Source organism: Lasiosphaeria miniovina (genome assembly GCF_030549165.1).
Source record: "Lasiosphaeria miniovina strain SMH2392-1A chromosome Unknown B0T26scaffold_7, whole genome shotgun sequence".
NCBI classification, from domain to species: domain Eukaryota; kingdom Fungi; phylum Ascomycota; class Sordariomycetes; order Sordariales; family Lasiosphaeriaceae; genus Lasiosphaeria; species Lasiosphaeria miniovina.
The window spans coordinates 33,760-50,820 of NW_026848226.1; the positions used below are offsets into that span (position 1 = coordinate 33,760).

General features: G+C 55.6%; 6 protein-coding genes across 6 annotated transcripts; 3 read left to right on the forward strand and 3 right to left on the reverse strand.

Annotated features, from left to right (window-relative positions):
• Positions 1-30: 30 nt before the first annotated feature.
• On the forward strand, positions 31-1,624 carry B0T26DRAFT_655827 (uncharacterized protein; the record flags this gene model as incomplete). Its single annotated transcript, XM_060438657.1, has 3 exons — positions 31-292; positions 390-1,501; positions 1,565-1,624. 3 exons carry the CDS (start codon positions 31-33, stop codon positions 1,622-1,624), a joined length of 1,434 nt encoding a protein of 477 aa, XP_060290952.1.
• A 361-nt stretch (positions 1,625-1,985) lies between these two features.
• On the reverse strand, positions 1,986-2,953 carry B0T26DRAFT_787953 (uncharacterized protein; the record flags this gene model as incomplete). The annotated part of the gene is made up of 2 exons (XM_060446809.1): positions 1,986-2,569; positions 2,642-2,953. The coding sequence occupies 2 exons, from the start codon at positions 2,951-2,953 to the stop codon at positions 2,075-2,077; spliced, it is 807 nt and encodes a 268-aa protein (XP_060290953.1). The 3' UTR covers positions 1,986-2,074.
• A 2,016-nt stretch (positions 2,954-4,969) lies between these two features.
• On the forward strand, positions 4,970-5,894 carry B0T26DRAFT_861735 (uncharacterized protein; the record flags this gene model as incomplete). The annotated part of the gene is made up of 2 exons (XM_060447757.1): positions 4,970-5,540; positions 5,598-5,894. One exon carries the CDS (start codon positions 4,970-4,972, stop codon positions 5,531-5,533), a length of 564 nt encoding a protein of 187 aa, XP_060290954.1. The 3' UTR covers positions 5,534-5,540; positions 5,598-5,894.
• Positions 5,895-6,399: 505 nt separating this feature from the next.
• On the reverse strand, positions 6,400-7,977 carry B0T26DRAFT_437122 (male sterility protein-domain-containing protein). Its single transcript, XM_060435020.1, has 2 exons — positions 7,321-7,977; positions 6,400-7,024 (listed from the first exon to the last, which is right to left on the reverse strand). The coding sequence occupies exons 1-2, from the start codon at positions 7,809-7,811 to the stop codon at positions 6,490-6,492; spliced, it is 1,026 nt and encodes a 341-aa protein (XP_060290955.1). The 5' UTR covers positions 7,812-7,977; the 3' UTR covers positions 6,400-6,489.
• Positions 7,978-9,010: 1,033 nt separating this feature from the next.
• B0T26DRAFT_724769 (uncharacterized protein) lies at positions 9,011-11,134 on the reverse strand. The gene is made up of 2 exons (XM_060442710.1): positions 9,681-11,134; positions 9,011-9,617 (listed from the first exon to the last, which is right to left on the reverse strand). The coding sequence occupies exons 1-2, from the start codon at positions 11,041-11,043 to the stop codon at positions 9,334-9,336; spliced, it is 1,647 nt and encodes a 548-aa protein (XP_060290956.1). The 5' UTR covers positions 11,044-11,134; the 3' UTR covers positions 9,011-9,333.
• A 3,385-nt stretch (positions 11,135-14,519) lies between these two features.
• On the forward strand, positions 14,520-16,496 carry B0T26DRAFT_805812 (cytochrome P450; the record flags this gene model as incomplete). Its single annotated transcript, XM_060447166.1, has 6 exons — positions 14,520-14,546; positions 14,577-14,704; positions 14,777-14,797; positions 14,836-15,069; positions 15,212-15,800; positions 15,862-16,496. 6 exons carry the CDS (start codon positions 14,520-14,522, stop codon positions 16,204-16,206), a joined length of 1,344 nt encoding a protein of 447 aa, XP_060290957.1. The 3' UTR covers positions 16,207-16,496.
• Positions 16,497-17,061: the final 565 nt, after the last annotated feature.

Genomic DNA, 17,061 nt, shown 5'->3' on the forward strand with positions numbered 1-17,061 from the left:
CACTTATCAACCTCACTACAACATTTCATAATGTCATCTTGGTCTCACAAGCGTCGATTTTATCGCAACAGTGACGAACAGAATCGCTGGCAGAATGGTCACAAGACTCCCATTCCCGTTCCAACAACAACGCCTCCACCTCTGGGAAAACTCATACAAACGGTTCGGGTAAAGGACTTGGCGGGCGAATCCAAGAACTTCATCGACTCGGCTGCGATTCGCGATTGCGAGGCCATCGCTTCCTTCAACTGGCTCGATAAGAAAGGGTCCGAGTCCACGGTTCTGACTCCTGGTACGTTCTGCTTTCTGCCCTCTGCTCCGAAGTCCTTGGTCCTCCTGCTGCCGTTCGTTTCAAAGCTGGCTTGTCTTCTGACTTCGTCATAAACCAGGAAAACCGCCTTTGTGGACCCCTCCAGTCGCACCCACCGTGCTCAAGGAAGATAGCGGGACGTATTTCCGCGACAAGAACGCTGCACGATACCCCAAGCATCCCATGGAAGCAGCCATCGTGACCGCCCTTGGTGTCGATCGAGACCTCCCTGCTAAGCTGGACATTATGGCCTGCGGCAGCACACTAGGCAATCTGCTGCGCTTTGTGTGCGGACAAGACAAACCATTTCGTATGCTGGCAGAGAAGGTGGATAACACCGTCTTCTTCATCCGCCGCGAAAACTCGCCGACAGAGTTAATCCCCAACATTCGGGGATTTGGCCACGCTTTTCCAGAGGCATACACCACATGGGAGCTCGATGTCAAAGGCTCCGCATCGCACCAGCGCATCCTTCGCTACACTCTCGGCGGCCTCAAGATTGCCATCCGCTTCGAGGCTGACGGATATGTCAAGGCTCCTCTCGGCGAGCACCCTGTCGTGCCTCTGGCCAAAGCCACTCACCTTTCGTCGGAAGATTCCCTCGACACTCTAGTTGCGGCTCTGTCCGAGAACCAAGTCTCGCCGTCGTCCGTTGAGTTGTCGTCCATTGCGTCGTCGTGCGCTGTGAAAACCAAGCCCGGCGGCAGCTTCATCGGCCAGGAGTACGTATTCGACCTAAAGACTCGCAGCATTAAGACCAAGTTTGTCAAAGACCACCTCGGCGAGGAACTCCCCCGACTGTGGGTGTCGCAAATCCCAAAGTTTATCCTTGCCTTCCACGCCAGCGGCTTCTTCAAACCCCAGGAGATTGAGGTTAGAGACATCCGCGCCGAGGTCGCCAACTGGGAGAAGGAACATGTCGACGATTTGTCTCGTCTCGCCGCACTCGTGCACCGAATCATTGCGATGACCTCCTCTGCCCCCGGCGGAAAGCTTGAGTTGTGCCATCAGACCATTGGCGAGCTGCATGTCAGAGAGCAGCTGCCAGACGCGGGTGACGTCATGTCCACTGAGGTGAGGGCACGCTGGGGGAAGTCAGCGTCGGCCATTGCTGTGGGGATGGATTCTCCAGCTGTCGAGGATCGCTACGAGGACCACTCATCAGAGGAAGACTCAATCTCTGAACATCAAGTGGCCTCTGGGAATGATGGCACTGTTCGATATGAAGGCTGGGACTTTACTAGAAGTGAAGAGTTGGATTTTACCGCATGTTCTTTTGGTGACTGCGGATATTGTGGTCGATGCTCTTATTGAAGGATTTTTGGCCGGCCTAGACCTCTGCTGCCTTGGATATTACGTCCCTCGATGTTGGATACTCGCCGAATCGCCACGTGTCGGGCTATGCTAGGTTGGGCTTGGCCAAGGTGCAAGTTTGTCCAAAATTGTTGAATAACTGTTTTCTCTTTTTCTAATTCTCTACTTTTATTTTTCTCTTTTTCTAATTTCTACTTTTATTTTTCTCTTTTTCTAATTTCTACTTTCATTTTTCTCCGTCTTTTTTTCTTTTCCACTTTACATGAGCCTAACTCTACACCATTATCTTCCCTGGGACCTGCCCATCTTTATTTCACTACAAAACAAACGGAAGCCAGAGTACCTTGGTAAATGAAAAAGCCCAGAATATTAGACAAAGGAACAAGCGCATTGTAATGTGGATTATTCCACGATAATCAACATCCTCCAACATCTGCCAAAAAGATGTCTTCATGAGATCTGGACAATGGAGTAGTCACCTTGGACTGTGTCACCGCCGGTGAGGAAGGGGGTACAGCTCTCTTGATTTTCGACGACAGTGCCGTCGCACTGCGTCATGGAGCCCTTAGAACAGTGGTAGACAGGGGTGAAGCCGACGCGACCAGTAACGCCTGCCGGAACGCCGACGCTATACTGGATCTGCTTCGACGTCTGGTTGGCGAACTCAAAGCTAACGCCGAGATTGATAATGCCGAACGGGTCGCCGAGGGATACAGAGAATCCCGTAGTGGTTTCAAACCCGCTCGAGTAGGTGTTTGTAAATGTGTACGCTGAGTCATTTATTGGAACGTTGCCTGCGCTGACGAGCATGGTGTCCGTCGTCTTCAGGAAGTCGCCGTCCTCACCCGCGTTGGGCTTGTACGAGCCCTCCTGCCAGCCGTCGCATCGCCGCTGAACGGCAGCGGGAGAGGGAGAAGCGGCTGCGGAGGCCGGCGCAGAGGCCGTCTCGACGGGCGCGGCGGGTGCGGGGACCGGCTCGGAGGCCGGTGCGGAAGCGGGCGCGGAGGCTGCGTCGACAGGGCTCCCGACTTCGAGTGGCGTAATGATGGTTCCGTTGGCAAACGTCATATACATGCTCTGGAGGCCGGCAGCGGCACGAGAGCCGAGAATAGTGAGATTGCCAGACTGGCGCGGAGTATGCCCTCTAATTGGCATGCTGCTCCGCTTGATGGGAATGCCCAGGTTCAAGCACTCGGCACTACCGCAGCAGAACTGGACCATGAAGGTTTTCTGCAAGCTCAGCGGCGACGACTTGCACTGCGCCGTGTTGGAACTCGCAATCAGATTACCGCATCCCTGAGAAGTCAGACTGGCCGGCGACTTGATCATGATTGCGCCCTTCTCACCGTTTGGGCACAGAGCATCCGGTTCGGCGTATTTGGGAAACACGTCGAAGAGGATGTCGCCGGTGCCCTCTTCGAACCCCTGGCCGCCAAAAACTGTATTGGTGTCGTAGACCACACAGTCGGGATGTCCTGCACCGGCCGACGTGATACCCGAAGGACAGGAGGCGCACTTTTTGTCAATGCAGAAGTCCGCGACATCGCTAGCGCTCACAACCCCAACGGCTACCAGAGCCAAGGCGAGACGAGAAAACTGCTGCATAGCTGGTCTTTGTCGAGTGGCGTGAATATGAGGGTATCGGTAAGGATGGAAATTAAATGAGACGTGAAGGCTTCTAGTTAGTCCTGCTGAAGTCCTGCTGATGATGCCAACGTGGGAGTGATGATGGAGACAAAGGAATGGAGTAGAATCAGCGAACGAACTACTTACTTATACTAAAAGTGCCGGGATCGGGTAATAGTCAAAACTCGCTTCCCGAAATTCGAGTAGACACAAATTATAGCAACAACACAGTAACTGCCCTCGTCAACAAATTTATCCTCCATTGATTGTGCATTCCCTACCCGATTGGCCAACGGACTCGGTCCAGGGGTGATTGTCGGTCATCTTCATCGACGCTCAAGACGACAAACAGACACTAGCATAATGGCTCCCACGTGTCACAGGCTCGGTTGAGTGAGCCGCGGACCCGGAAGTTCGATAAGAGTGGCGCAGTGAACATAGCACAACAGCGAGCCGCAGTGAACGTAGCACAACAGCGAGCAAAACGCCGAGGTGAACTGAGGCTGGGGCTAGGTTTTACGATGAAAGATGATTGGATTGATTGCCAAGACCGCCGATTAGGGTGAACGCCAAGACGCGCCCACGCGGCGAACGTGGCTGTCAGGAGACACTGCGCCGGGCGCGTGAATTGGCCCATGATTTACGGAGATAGGCCGAAGGAATGAGCCGAGACGTCGCGCCTCACTTGGCAGGAAAGAAAGCACACTGTAGCAACGGAGAAAAGCTGTGGCAAAGGAGAGGCTCGACCCCTGGGCGGCCTAGTTTCATCGGCGGCACGCCTCGTCTCAGTCGCACGAACCACGCTGTGCAGTCGATGCATGGGCGTTCTTTGGCTGTTGCTCTGTCCAGCACAGACCGCGCACACCGGCAACTGTGTAAAAAAAAAGTATAGTGTGAATTCGCCGTGAAAAACTGCGTTATGCAAAACGGAGGTGGCAAGGAAGATCAAGAAGACAGGAGCGTGGCCGTGACGGGCCTGTCCAGAACATGTGTTCCGAAAGGATAGCGGGGGAGATGGCCGGTATTTTGAGTGGAAAGCCATTGCCGTCAACATCTATATAAGCTCTTGACCCGGTCGTGATCCAGGATTAAACAGAACATCATCCTCATCCTCAGCCTCAAGTCTCTTGACAAGCCTCCTCGTCACCCAACAGCCATCAACCAACCAGCCAGAGCCTACTCAACGGCTAAACAGAATTCGGCAGCGCAACAACATCAATCGACGGGGAACACCTTAAGATGGTCTCCTTCACCCATCTCGTTGCGCTCCTGCCCCTGCTCGGCGCCACGTCTGTCCTCGCAATTCCGTCCTCGGCCCAGGGCGAGAACAGCACGGTCCCCGCCGGGCAGAACTCGACAGCCCCAGCCGGTTCAGCCAACGAAACAGCAGCGCTCCCCGGCGGAAAGGTCGGCAAGCACGGTCCGAAGCCCGTCGAAGCCAGGAAGGCGCCGGCCAACGGCACTGCGGTGCTGCCGGGCGTGAAGGGCGGCCCGAAATCCATTGGTGCCAGAAAGGCGCCGGCCAACGGCACTGCGGTGCTGCCGAGCGTCAAGAGCGGCCCGAAACCCATTAGTGCCAGAAAGGCGCCGGCCAACGGCACCGCGGTGCTGCCGGGCGTCAAGGGCGGCCCGAAACCCATTGGTGCCAGAAAGGCGCCAGCCAACGGCACCGCGACGATTCCCGGCGGCAAGGGTGGTCTAAAGCCTATCAATGCAAGGATGGCGCCGGGAGGTATTCTTGAGGCCCGCAGGGGCAAAGGTAAAGGTAAAGGCAAGGGCAAGGGCGCCGGTGCTGGCGCGGGCGCTGGTGCTGGTGCGGGCGTTGGCGGGGCATCCGGAGCCAACGGCACTGCCGGAGCCCTTGGTGACGCGGCAGCGGCAGCCCCTGACACCGCTGCAGCGGCAACCCCTGACGACGCCGCGGCTGCCACTACTGACGACACTGCGGCGGCAGAGAAGCGGCAGGCGTCGGAAATCCCACCCAACAGCCTCTACTTGATCGAGTGGTGGCCGAGCGGGTGCGGCAACGGAGGGGGCGACACGCTCACGGGTGGCGAGGAGACGCTTGGCGCCTGCGTCAACACCGAGTCGCTGTGGGACACGGCGCCCACCACCGATGCCGCTGTCCGCTTCCTGTTTCCTTCCGACGGCCGCACCTATAAGTGGCAGATCTTTAGTACCAACAGCTGCAAGACCCAGATTGCCTCTGGCGAGGGCGGTGGCTGCCACAACGTGCCGACACTGAGTGGCCAGCATGTCGGCGCTGTTATTGTTTTCACCTGAGCGTGAGGTGGGTGCTTTCTCTGGACTAGACGAGACTGTTTAGAGGTAGCTAACCTCTGGAAAGACCACTAGACAATGGTGAAGTGTTCCATACCATGTGCTCTCCGGGAAAGAAAAACAGAGCTGCTCGATGCGGTTTATGAGGAGCCGGCTGGACCGTGGTGTGGTTAGTGACACATTTCCCGGCAGGGCCGGTTAGATTGGCACCGAAAGGGGATTAGACTGCAGCATTGGATTTGTTTGCTTCTAGGCTGTCGTTGCTCCCTTCTCAACTCTCCTTACTAATTAATTTGTATATATCCTTCTGATCATGCATGGGCATGGGATAATTTGGGCCTTTGTAATCGCCGTTGAAGCTGGGGTATAATCTTGCTCGTCCATGCTGGTTATGGCGGTCCTATCATTCTTTAAATACCTTACCCAGGCAGTTAGTTCAACTACAGTCATTACCTCTACAGTGAGTTCAACTACGGTCATTACCTCGCATAGATTCGGGTTATTCACGCTTTAGTGACTCGGTCGATTTGGTACGGGCGTTCTTGCGCGATAAGTACAGGGTATCCCGTCACTAATTTTTTAATTGAAAGGGTGGAAATGAATCTTTACGAATCGAGTTTTTTCTACATTTTCCCGGAGATATGAATCTTGTCATCTCATTGTATTTAATCCGTGGAAGGTCTCCTCTAGCACCCATATTTGCTCATTTTGGTTCCGGTCGTCCAGCTGTTGGCACCTGCCCGTATTCACTGACCTCGGACTCCTTAGAATATACATAGTTGCATAGTCGCATAAGCGATATCTAATACGGTAAGCTTTCCCTAATCCAACCCTATCAAATCAGAACACCCCATTCCTCACCAATCTGAGAAAGATGACCCACCGCCCGCACCGAATGTTTCCAGAAAGCCTCGAAAGCCGGATTCATACCTCTGGCCGCCGCGCGCTCCGTCCACTGCTCAATTGGAATTTGGTCGAGCGTGTCGCTTCTTCAATTCCCATGTGTCCCTTCGGTAATCCACGCCCGCAGGTCGTTCGTGGGCAACTCGACGTCTCCAAGATGATGCACAAACCGCACGTCGCTTGCGGCCCACCCTCTGCGCCATCCCGTCTCCTTCACTGCGTCCATGACGCCGCGCACCACCGTGTCGAGCGTGACCGAGTCCAACGAGCCTCGCGTCTTGCTGCCCAGGGCAGGCACAGCGCGCAGCTCGCGTGCATACCGCCGCACGTTGTGCACCAGGTCGAGCTGCGGGTCGTCGACACGCAAAATGTTCGAAGGCCGGTGCACCCACACGGGCTAGTCGCGGTACTTGGCCTTGAGCTTCTCCAGGAGCACCTCGCTTACCCACTTGCTGCTGGCGGAGCCTGGTGCCAGCTGCCCCGTTCAGCGTCGCGAAGCGCGGCACCAACGCTGGGCCAACGTGGCTACGCGCTGTCGCCGCCGCGAAACTGCACGCCCCACCGCTGGAGAAGTAGTGCAGCGGGACCCTCCTCACAAGCCCTAGGCAGGGTGGGCGGCGATATATTCGACGCCCCTGTACGAATATTTGGCGAATACGATACGCTGAAATGGACAGAAGTTCTAGTGGGTAAACGCTAAAAATTAGTGAGATGAATACTGTAACTTAGCGGGCCGGCGCTAGGCTACAGCGGGTATTTTCCCTTTACGTTTTGCTGCCTGCTTCGCCCCCTATGGTGCCCGCAACAGCAGTCCTCATCTCGCTAAGTTTTAGTGCGTCATATTCGCCAAATATTTGTACAGGGATATCGAATATATCGCCGCCCACCCTGGCCCCAGGGCCGCCAGATCCTTTGTCGCCTGCACGTTCGGGCGACGCAAAGACGCGGACGACTTTAGGTGCGACACGTCGGCGCCGTTGTGGATAATGACATCGGCAGCGTCAAAGACAGACCGAGCTTCGGCATCAGAGAGTCCGAGTTGCGGCAGGACCAGGTCGTCTTCGTGCACCTCGACCTTGTTAGACAGGCCTTGCAGGCGACGGCCGTCCCGAACGGCCAGGCAGTGGGTCCTCCGCGCGTCCGGATTGGCAATCAAGGCCGACAGGGTCCCGCGCCCGAGGTAGCCCGTCGCACCCGTGAGGACAACTGTAGTTTTGGACGAAATTCCAAAGGGCCTTTGCCACTGTTTGTAGATAGAGCGTGCGAGGATTAGTATAGGTCCGGCTGGAGGACGGACGTCAGTGCCGTTTCGTTTTCCCAGTCGATCTCGGCCGACAAAGACTCTGTGGTAGTTGTTTGGTCTCGGAGCTGGCAGCATCCCCCGTCCTTGCCACCAACCATCAGCGCTATGCTCGCTAGGGTGCTCGCGTTGAACATATCAATGAGTGAAAGCTCGATATTTGGTTGCGGAGCTTGCAGCTTGTCCACATGCTGCTCCGTGTCGTCATCTACTAGTAGCACGCTTGGCTCGCAGTCTTTTGCCTTGACAGCCAAGCGGTTCCACGGATTGCCCTGGCCCAGAGGCAAGTAAACAGCGCCAAGTCGCGTGGTGGCTGGGATGGACGCGATCCAGCCGCCGGTGGGCTCTTGGAGGACGGCAACTCGCGAACCTACATTGATGCCGCTGGCGAGCAACACCGTCGCGATGGTATCAACTCGGCCTCGTAGCTCCGAGTACGTGATTGCCTGTCGCCACCATCCTGCTCCCACGTGACCGCTGCATCGGTCGCCCTCGTCTCCATGATCTCATCAATCCTATAGACCATAGTTTCGGGCCAGTTACCACTGTCGACGTTGGGACGCCGGCTCGAGAGGCGACATGACGCGCCTCATGGCGGACCATCCACTCGCAGAGCGAGAGACCCAGACCGTGGCTGAGTCCCGCGAGCCAGTACGTTCTGGATTCGTCCAGAACCAACTACGCGTCCACGGGCTGCACTTGGACCTGCACATCTGAGTTGAGGGCCCAGGATCAGGTTCGCGCCCGCGGCGACAGCTACGCGCGAATAGCCGGTCCGCAGCTGCTGTGCGGCCTGGTGCACGGCGATCAGGCTCGAGCTGCAGGCCGTGTTCAACATCACGGACGGGCCGTGGTAGTACCCCTTGCTGCTCCACCGGTCGGCTGGGATGGCTGCTAACAGTTCTCGCGGCTCCTTCAGGAGCTCCCAGAGCTTGGAGGGCGAGCTGGTGTCGCCGGGGAAGCGACAGCCACTCCCGATGACGGCGATGGGCTTTGGCGGTGCTGCATTGGCCATGTCGAAAGGCTTTCGAAAGTGATTGAGTAACGATTCCACGCTGTGTTGATGACCAGTGGTGTGATAATCGTGCCATTAAGAGACTCTCTACCTTGGACTTGAAGGTACTTCGGCTACAATTATGTCACAATATTGGGATTAGTGAGCAAGAAAGATCTAGAAGCTGCTATGTGATTCTTCGCCACCAGCTTTTGTCAGTATTCATAACTATAAAAGAGAGACTTTGGCCCTGCCAAAGGAAACAAGAGATTAGACCTTTTCAGACAATTCAAGCCTTACCTCCCTGCATCAAATGCTTCATTTCCGTTGCCCTGTGAATGCGCGTGACAAATTATCTATAACTGCTCAATTAGACAGGAGTCCTAGTCATGTCTCTTCCCGGCCTTGGTCGACCGGCCCAGACCTAGACAAGGCGGCTCAATACAGCACCATGAAAGAATAGGAGCCTCCCCGGGTAGTTATCCAGCTGTATTTAAAGACTTTTGTGAACGTTGCCACTCTCTCCTCCCTTTTCAGATGAGTTGGGAGCCTTTTTTTCTTATTACAAATCACAAATACAAATCACAAATACAAAGCAAAAGCAAACTAAGGCGCAATGGCGCCACGCAACAGCCGCTTAGCCTTCTTCATATCACGGCGCAGCGACCGGATGCCGCCCTTGCCGTCCTCGGCCCGGCCGACGTCCTCCTTGCGTATGAAAGCCTCGGCAAGCTCGAGGAAGCGGTCGCTGGTCCTAAACAGCCCGCCGTCAATGCAGTCCACGCGGGTGCCGATGCGCAGCTCCCTCGGCAGACCGAGAAGCGTCTCGATGCGCTCCAGCATGTTGGTCACTAGGTGGATCACCATGGTGGACTGCAGATTGCCAGACTCTGTCTTGCGTGTCGGTAACTGATGCAGTCACGGGTGGACAGAATGTTGGCAAGTTCACTTACGTAGAGGAAAGTTGTCAAACCCGCACAACCCAGGGAGCGGCAGGATAGTGCGGTCATTGCTCTCCGAGATGATTTGAAAATACTGCCGGATGTGCGTAAAGAGGGCCACATGGAGTCTCAGGATGTGAAGGTAGCAAACGAGAATGAGAAGCAGAGTCGAGGTGTCTGGTTGGGCTGCGGCTGGCGAGGTCGCGATGCTCTCAGGCGCCGATGCTAGAGACGACGGCGAGGTGGCGTTGCTGCTGCCGCTGTCTTTGAGAGGGTCCGTCGAGGCCGAGGACGTGGAAGGGTTTGCCGAGGCACCCTGCGGAAGCGGAACATGGCCACCGAACCCGCCGAGGGAGGACGGTGTGTTAAAGTCGGACGACGATGCCAGGGAGGGAGAGCTGGCGATGGAGCTCAAGATGTTGAGATACTGGCGGGTCGTGTTCAGCATGTCCTCGAGCGGTGTCGTGAGGTCTCCCGAGGGGCTAGGGCGGGTGCAGTCTGGGACGATGATGCTCTTCAGACTCACATGGGGCGACCCTCGCACCATGCGCTTTACCTGGGTGGCCAAGTCGAGGTTGATTCTGGAAAGCTCATGGACGTGCCGGACTGGATCGTTGGCGGCGCTGGCGTCGTGCAGGATGCCAAGGTCCGGCGAGGTGAAACTGGCAAGAGGGTGAGTTTCGAAGACGTCTTCGTGGTAGGGCATCCACGGCATGACATTGGCGGCCGGGCCTTGGGGCTGGGTATGGTGCGGATCAGAAGAGGACGGGGAGGTGCCGGCGGGGTTGTCGCCAGATAGCATGTGCTCAAGGCCCAAGATACCACTGTCCCAGTTTGGGGGAGGAAAAACGGCGGCGGCGGCGGCGGCGGCGGCGGCAGCCATGGGGGCGACGTTAGCGACAGGTGGCTGCAGTGGGGGCGGCCTGTCAAACGACTTGGTGGAGACGGCAGAGCCGCTAGTGGACGGAGTCCAGCTTTGATGGTAGTCGGATTGCAGCTGCTGGTGGCGATCCGCGTGTGGTGCATTCGCCGACAGCGCGTCGCCTTCATTGTGCCGGCGACGACGTTTGTTAGACGAAGACCGCGAGACGGGGCTAGTGTCAACCTGACCGGGAACCAGGCCCGCATCGTATTCGGGCTGCCGAGAGCCCCGGCCCCAGCCCCGGCCCCGGCCCTGGTCCTGGCCCTGGATGGAGTAGTTGCGCATGTGGTAGATGGGGCTAGTCACGCATTGGGCATCGGCCTTTGCACAGCGGTCACAGCGGCCTTGGGGGTCAGCGCCTTTGCGGAGACATCGGAGCTTCTGCCCGCGGCAGCGGTCGCACGCAGACCGTCGCGATGACACGCCCAGTGTCAGGGGCTGTTCTCGTCGCATTCTGTACCTATTTTGTCGTCTTCGTGGGCTTGCAGTCTGCTATTAGTGTCGAACGTAGCGCGCGAGGTCTTTGATGGGTTGGGTACAGAGTGGGTGGGGATGACCCGCTACCTAGTGGATGGGGATGACCCGCTAACTACCTAACTAATGGGATCCAATATTATCTAAGCAGACGCTGACCTGCGGGACTACTACACTGCATGTATGTTGCCTAGGCGCATACTTGAGGATGGACTCGGCACAGGACCTTATCCAACAACATACGGCCGTTTACAACGCACCTAACTTGTTAGGCTCATTACTAATGACTCGGAAGGTTGAATTGAACGGCCCGGCAGGAGAGTGCGTCGAGCGCACAGTCCGAGACATCTCATCCCAGAGCATCTTCCTAGAACCAACCGCCTAACCGCATCGCCAACCGCCTAACCACCTCGTCAACTACCTAGGTAATGACGTAGACAACGGATTAACTGCCTGCCAACTACCTAGGCAATGAACCGACTACCTACATACTTACTGGCCTACCTAGGTATTATGCGGACCATTCGCGATACCGTCAGATGGGGCACCTACCTCTTCATCTTTGTGGAACACTCTTCGCATCAAAACGCGTATTTTGCGCATTTGCAGGACCGGGCTTTAGTGCCTTGCGCGTTGAACCCGCGAGCTTTATAATTTTTGTCACCATTTGCAACCCAATATTAACGCCCCATGCCAACTAGTGCCCACCTAGGCAATGGAAAAATAGATTGGTAAATTAATTCATTAGGCCTACCGGGGACATTTGCTCTCTAATTATGGAGCTACGGCTCGCCTGGCACGGGTCGCGCTTGACACGGGAGGGCAACCTGATGCAGCCCTGTAGCTCGAGGAAGCGGTTCTGTCCCGCACTGTATCAGGCCTGGCCCTCGAGCTGAGGCAGGAGGAGCTCGCAGCATTTAAACTTTGGTGGCTGCTACGCCGCAAAGCGCTCACGACATCTGTGGCGGGGTTGCCTTACACATGCCTTGGTCATGTGGGCCCTAGCCCCGCCGAGGAGTTCTCGCCCACACGTTTTGTAGGGAGATTTCCTCCTAGAATTAGTTTCCCAATTCACACATTGTCCATCCACACAACATCCATGACCCAAGCCACTCAAGCTGAGAAATACGGCTGCACCCCAAGCCCGCCGCCGTGTCAATATTAGCACCACCCTCTCCGATTCGACCAAATCTACGCCAAACAAGAGACGGCGGCGAAGTCGGCAGTTGCAGTGCCGTACCACCATCAATGCTGGCCTATCCAATCACGTCCTGGCCTCCGCCCTCTACGACTAGCTACACTTGGAGGAGCTACAAAACATCCATCTTGTCCCCCTGGGTCCGAACTTGGTCGGAAAGCCCACCGAACGCCAACGGGAAGGTAGCACACAATCCTTGGCCGGAGCTTGTCGGCTTATTCTTATGTTGGCAGTCTGGCATCAAGGTCATCCGCCTTCTTAAACTATGGAGCGAAGGAGGAAAGAGAAGGGGAAGCAAGCCGAGATATAATTATATCGTCAAGACTGTTGAGACCCCCGCGCTTTGACACCGGAGGCCGAACCAAGACATCCAACCCGTACTCTACCTGCTTAGGTGCCAGCCCGTGAGCAGGGGCTAGGATTTCCTGCAACCCAGCACGTGCCTCGACAACAAGGCTTCGGTAGCCGGCGCCGAATCCATCAACTCGGGCATCGACTTTGCCATGGTCGGTCTGGCCTGGTACATGATCCGCCCGCTGCGCACGTCGACGGCCACCACCTAGAGGTTGGGCATCATTTTTGCCGTTGGCGGCTTGTAAAAGCTTTCCTGTCCTGCGTGGCCGAGCCTACAAACGCTAACCGCATTATTTCCACCCGTGCCTAGCGTCTAGACCTTGATACAGATGGCGAGCAGCATCTTTTACTGTTGTCCGGCTACATTCATGCCCATCCTGCCCAGCGCGAAGACGCTCCGGCGCCTAGCAGCGCGCGTCACTAGCAGTTCGATGTCGTCCGCTTCTGACAAGACACCGTCGCATCCTTCGACCCGCCAATTCGCGACGACGCCCAGCCAACGAGGTGCGGGCGGCAGGATCCTCGATCAGCACCATACCCATCGGCCAGAACTGGATGAAACTCGACGACGGCGGCAAGCCGGGCGGCATCACCGCCTGGGCCGAGGCCAACTCCGAGAGCGTGCAGCGGAGTGTTTTTGTCGTGTAAGATGCGCGAGCTGAGGGCGGGTTTTGAGAAGAGTATTTGACCGATTTTGGGGATGTCTGCGATTTTTCTGACACGCTGGGCTGTCGTTACACCATTCAGATCACTCGGATTGCTGAAAGAACCATGGTTCGTGCTCTGTAGGAGTAACGTTATACGACATGTCAATGCATATCAACTAAAATTCAGCACGGCGGACCTAGTTCGACACATTTCTATATATACCCAAGCCAGTCATACCACCAGCAAAGCACTTTGAGAGAGTTATGAACTCACCCGTAGCTCTGGAATATAACCAGTGACTGCCAAGTTTTATATTGGTACACAGGGTCGTCTCCATGGGCAAGAGTGTCTGAGAATTGCCTGGTTGAGCAGACAACGAATCAGAGTGGTCAGGAATTATTCGACGTGAAATTCAGTCACTCTGCCGCTTAGTTCGCTCAGTGGAGATATCACGCAGATGGTGTACAGATCTCCTGTGTACCAAAACATTCCTTCCGGAGACGCCAAATTACGGGACGGACCGTCCATTGATCAACTTCGAAATTAAGCCAAACTTTGGATTTCCAAGACCCAAGAATCCTGGTATCGTTCTTGGCCATTCCTTCGGACATCTGCCTGTCAGCTCCGAATTTAGTGACTTCTTCGCTGCCAACTACAAGGGCTCGAGGCGGGTTTCAGATTCAGGCCCCTTTGGCCGGATTAGGCAAATTGGCTCCGAACGTGGGCGGAGTGCCGCCAACCCAGAGCCGGCCTCCGACTTAGGCGTCAAAACAAACGCAAACGGAGCAAGGCGTAGACACCTAGGGCTAACACGCGGCATCGAAACTGCCGAATATGGATGCGAAAGTCGCACAGCTGGGGTCCGAGCCGCGCATGCATTGATGCAACGCTAACAGGTACACGTGTAGCCCCTACAGTTCCTTGCCGAGGCAACAGAAAAGACAGAACGGCGACTTGGTACTTGCTTTACTTGCTCCAATAAAAATCCCTAAAGAATCTCCCCTCTGCCAGACGAGCTCCCGCGCAGCACACCCCCTTGACGCTTACTTACTTGACGTTTAGCTTCCATTTTGCCTTGTGCCAATGATAGTTATTGCGCCCGCCGTCCCCCTTCCTCCATTCCCTCCCCCTCCCCCTCCCCCTCCCCCTCCATTATCTTCCCAGCCCGCCGCGCAATCTTCCTGTCGTCTTTTCCGGGCTAGGTGTTAGTGTCGCACCGGACTGTACAGTACACCCTGAGTGTAAACACGGCACGATGGGCTTACTAGATTTTGGCTTCGGTGTGAGGTCATGGGCGGCGTCACTTGTCTAGCTGGCGCCGTTGAGCGGTGTCATCTACGTCATCGCAAGCTCCGTTTACCTCCTCTACTTCCATCCAGCCTCCAAGTTCCCCGGCTCAAAATTCTCGGCCGTCTCGTATGTCCTGTACTGCTCCGCCTCGTGAGTTCGCATTTGTTTATTTGCTTCGTTTGGTTGGAATGGCTGCTAACTGAACTGCTTGGTCGACTAAAGGATACATGGGCGGTATCCATAGTACCAAGAGGACATGATCCACAGATTTAGCGATGTAGTCCGCATTCCCCCAACGAGGTGCTCTTCTACACGCCACAGGCGGCCATGGACATTTACAGCCCCGCCGTACGCAACCAGGAGCTGTTTGTCAAGACAGACCTCATGGACTTTGGGGCTGGTGACCTGGGGTTCATTTGGGAGTCGGACCCGGCCAAGCGCAAAGCTATGGCCAAGAAGATCTTGCCGGCCTTTAGTGCCAAGGCCATCAAGGAGAAGGAGCCCCTCGTTCACCAGTACCTGGACCTGTTCATCGCCAAGATGAAGGAGCGCAGCAGCGGGCCCAACGACCTGCTGATGGACGACTAGCTGCTCTGACTGAGTATTGACATGGCTGCTCTGACTGGGTATTGACATGGCTGCTGATCTGGCCTACAGCCAAGAGCTGACCAAGGTCAAGGACGGCAAGACGTCCGATGCTGTCGAGATGATCCGCCAGTCCAGCTTCGCCGGCAACCTTTTCCAGCTGTCGCAAGAAATCCCTATCATCGCGCTCGCGGCCACCTCCTTCGTGCCGCTGCGAGTGCTTCGGCTGATCCTGGCAGTGCTGAGGGCCAACGCGGCCGAGGTCAAGGCGCGCATCGACAAACGCGGCAAAGCCAAGCACCGTGACTTTATGGACCACACGATTGAACCAGAGGGTCCGCCACCGGCAACCGAGAAGGAGCTCGTGCACGTCGAGCAGGTGACGTTCCAGATGTTCATCGCCAGCTTCGACCCCGTGCAGATTACCTTCCACGCCGTGCTCTCCTTTACTCTCAAGCATCCCAAGACGTATGCCATCCTGACCAAGGAGATTCGCGACGCCTTCGCCACCTATGACGACATGACCCCGGAGACTCTCACCCACCTCAAGCACCTGCACGCCTTCATCTACGAGACTCTGCGCTTTCATCTGACCACACCCACTGGCATGCCTCACATCAGTCCGGGAGCTACTGTCGACGGCGTCTACGTGCCCAAGGTTGTAAGCACGGTCGTCTCCCTCTTGGCTTCATCAACGCGTACTGGCCCAACTAAAAACACAGGTCGTCGTACAGCTAAGCAACTTTACAGCGACGCGCCACGAACGCCACTTTGCCGACCCGCTTGACTTCCGCCCAGAGCGCTGGCTGCCGTCAGACCACGCATTATATGACAAGCGATACGCGGGTGACAACCTCGAGGCATTCTTCCCCTTCAGCTTAGGCCCGCGCCAGTGCTCCGGGCAGGCCATCGCGTGGTCGCAGACGCGCATGTTTCTGGGCAAGGTGCTGTGGACGTTTGATCTCGAGGGCGTGCGCGGGCACGAGTTTTCGTTTGATCGGGATTTCTCCGTGCATATGTTGTGGAATAGACCCGAAGTGGGGCCAAGGTTTCTTCCTCGCCGTTGACTAGTATTTGCAGAGTGTGTGAAGGGCCGTCGGGAAACACAAGGTAGCCTTGGCTAGATAGTCGTCTCTTCTGTCCTTCTGTACTGCCAACCACAACCTTGCCAAGTCGTGAGAACTTCAAAAATTACCCAAGGTTTTTGACTACTATACACAGACTGGAGACAGCAAAAGCGAATTATTAACAGGCCTCAGTCGGTTGGTTATACCAGGTCTAGGTACGAAAACAGCCTTTGACTGATGTGAAAATCAACGAACCAGACTCGCCGCGACATGCAAAATAAGCTAGATGCCTACATTCCTTGCTCAGGTGCAAGTCTCTATTGAGTATACAGAAACGGAATTAAACAAAACTAGTCGTAATTATTTAACGATTTGCATGTCTCGCACTAAAATATCATGGATATAACATCACAAATGCCCATCCCCTAGGAACCCAACTTTCGGCATCGGTAAAACACCACATCAAAACCCACCTCTTTTTGAAGCCTAGCCAACGAAAGATAACTTGGTCCCTAGGCCCGTCTCACTAACCATTTTCTGTTCAAAATCTTGAGCTCTTATTTGCTCAAATTTTTGGGCGACAAGGAAGTTTTACCGACGCCGAAAGTTAGGTCCTTAGGGGATGGTTGAAGAATTTTATGAGGTCAGAGTTAGGGTTATAGATTGACAGGTGAAGGCGAAGTTCGCGGGATTAGCTTGAATCCCATGGGTCGGGGTCTGGAGCCGTTGAGGCGGGTGACTTGGGCCCTAAACAGTAAAACAAGTCCGAACCCGAACACAGCACTATTCCCAAAAGGGAAAAACGACGCCGAATTGCACGACCTACCAGCGTCCGCGGATTGCACATGCCAACAA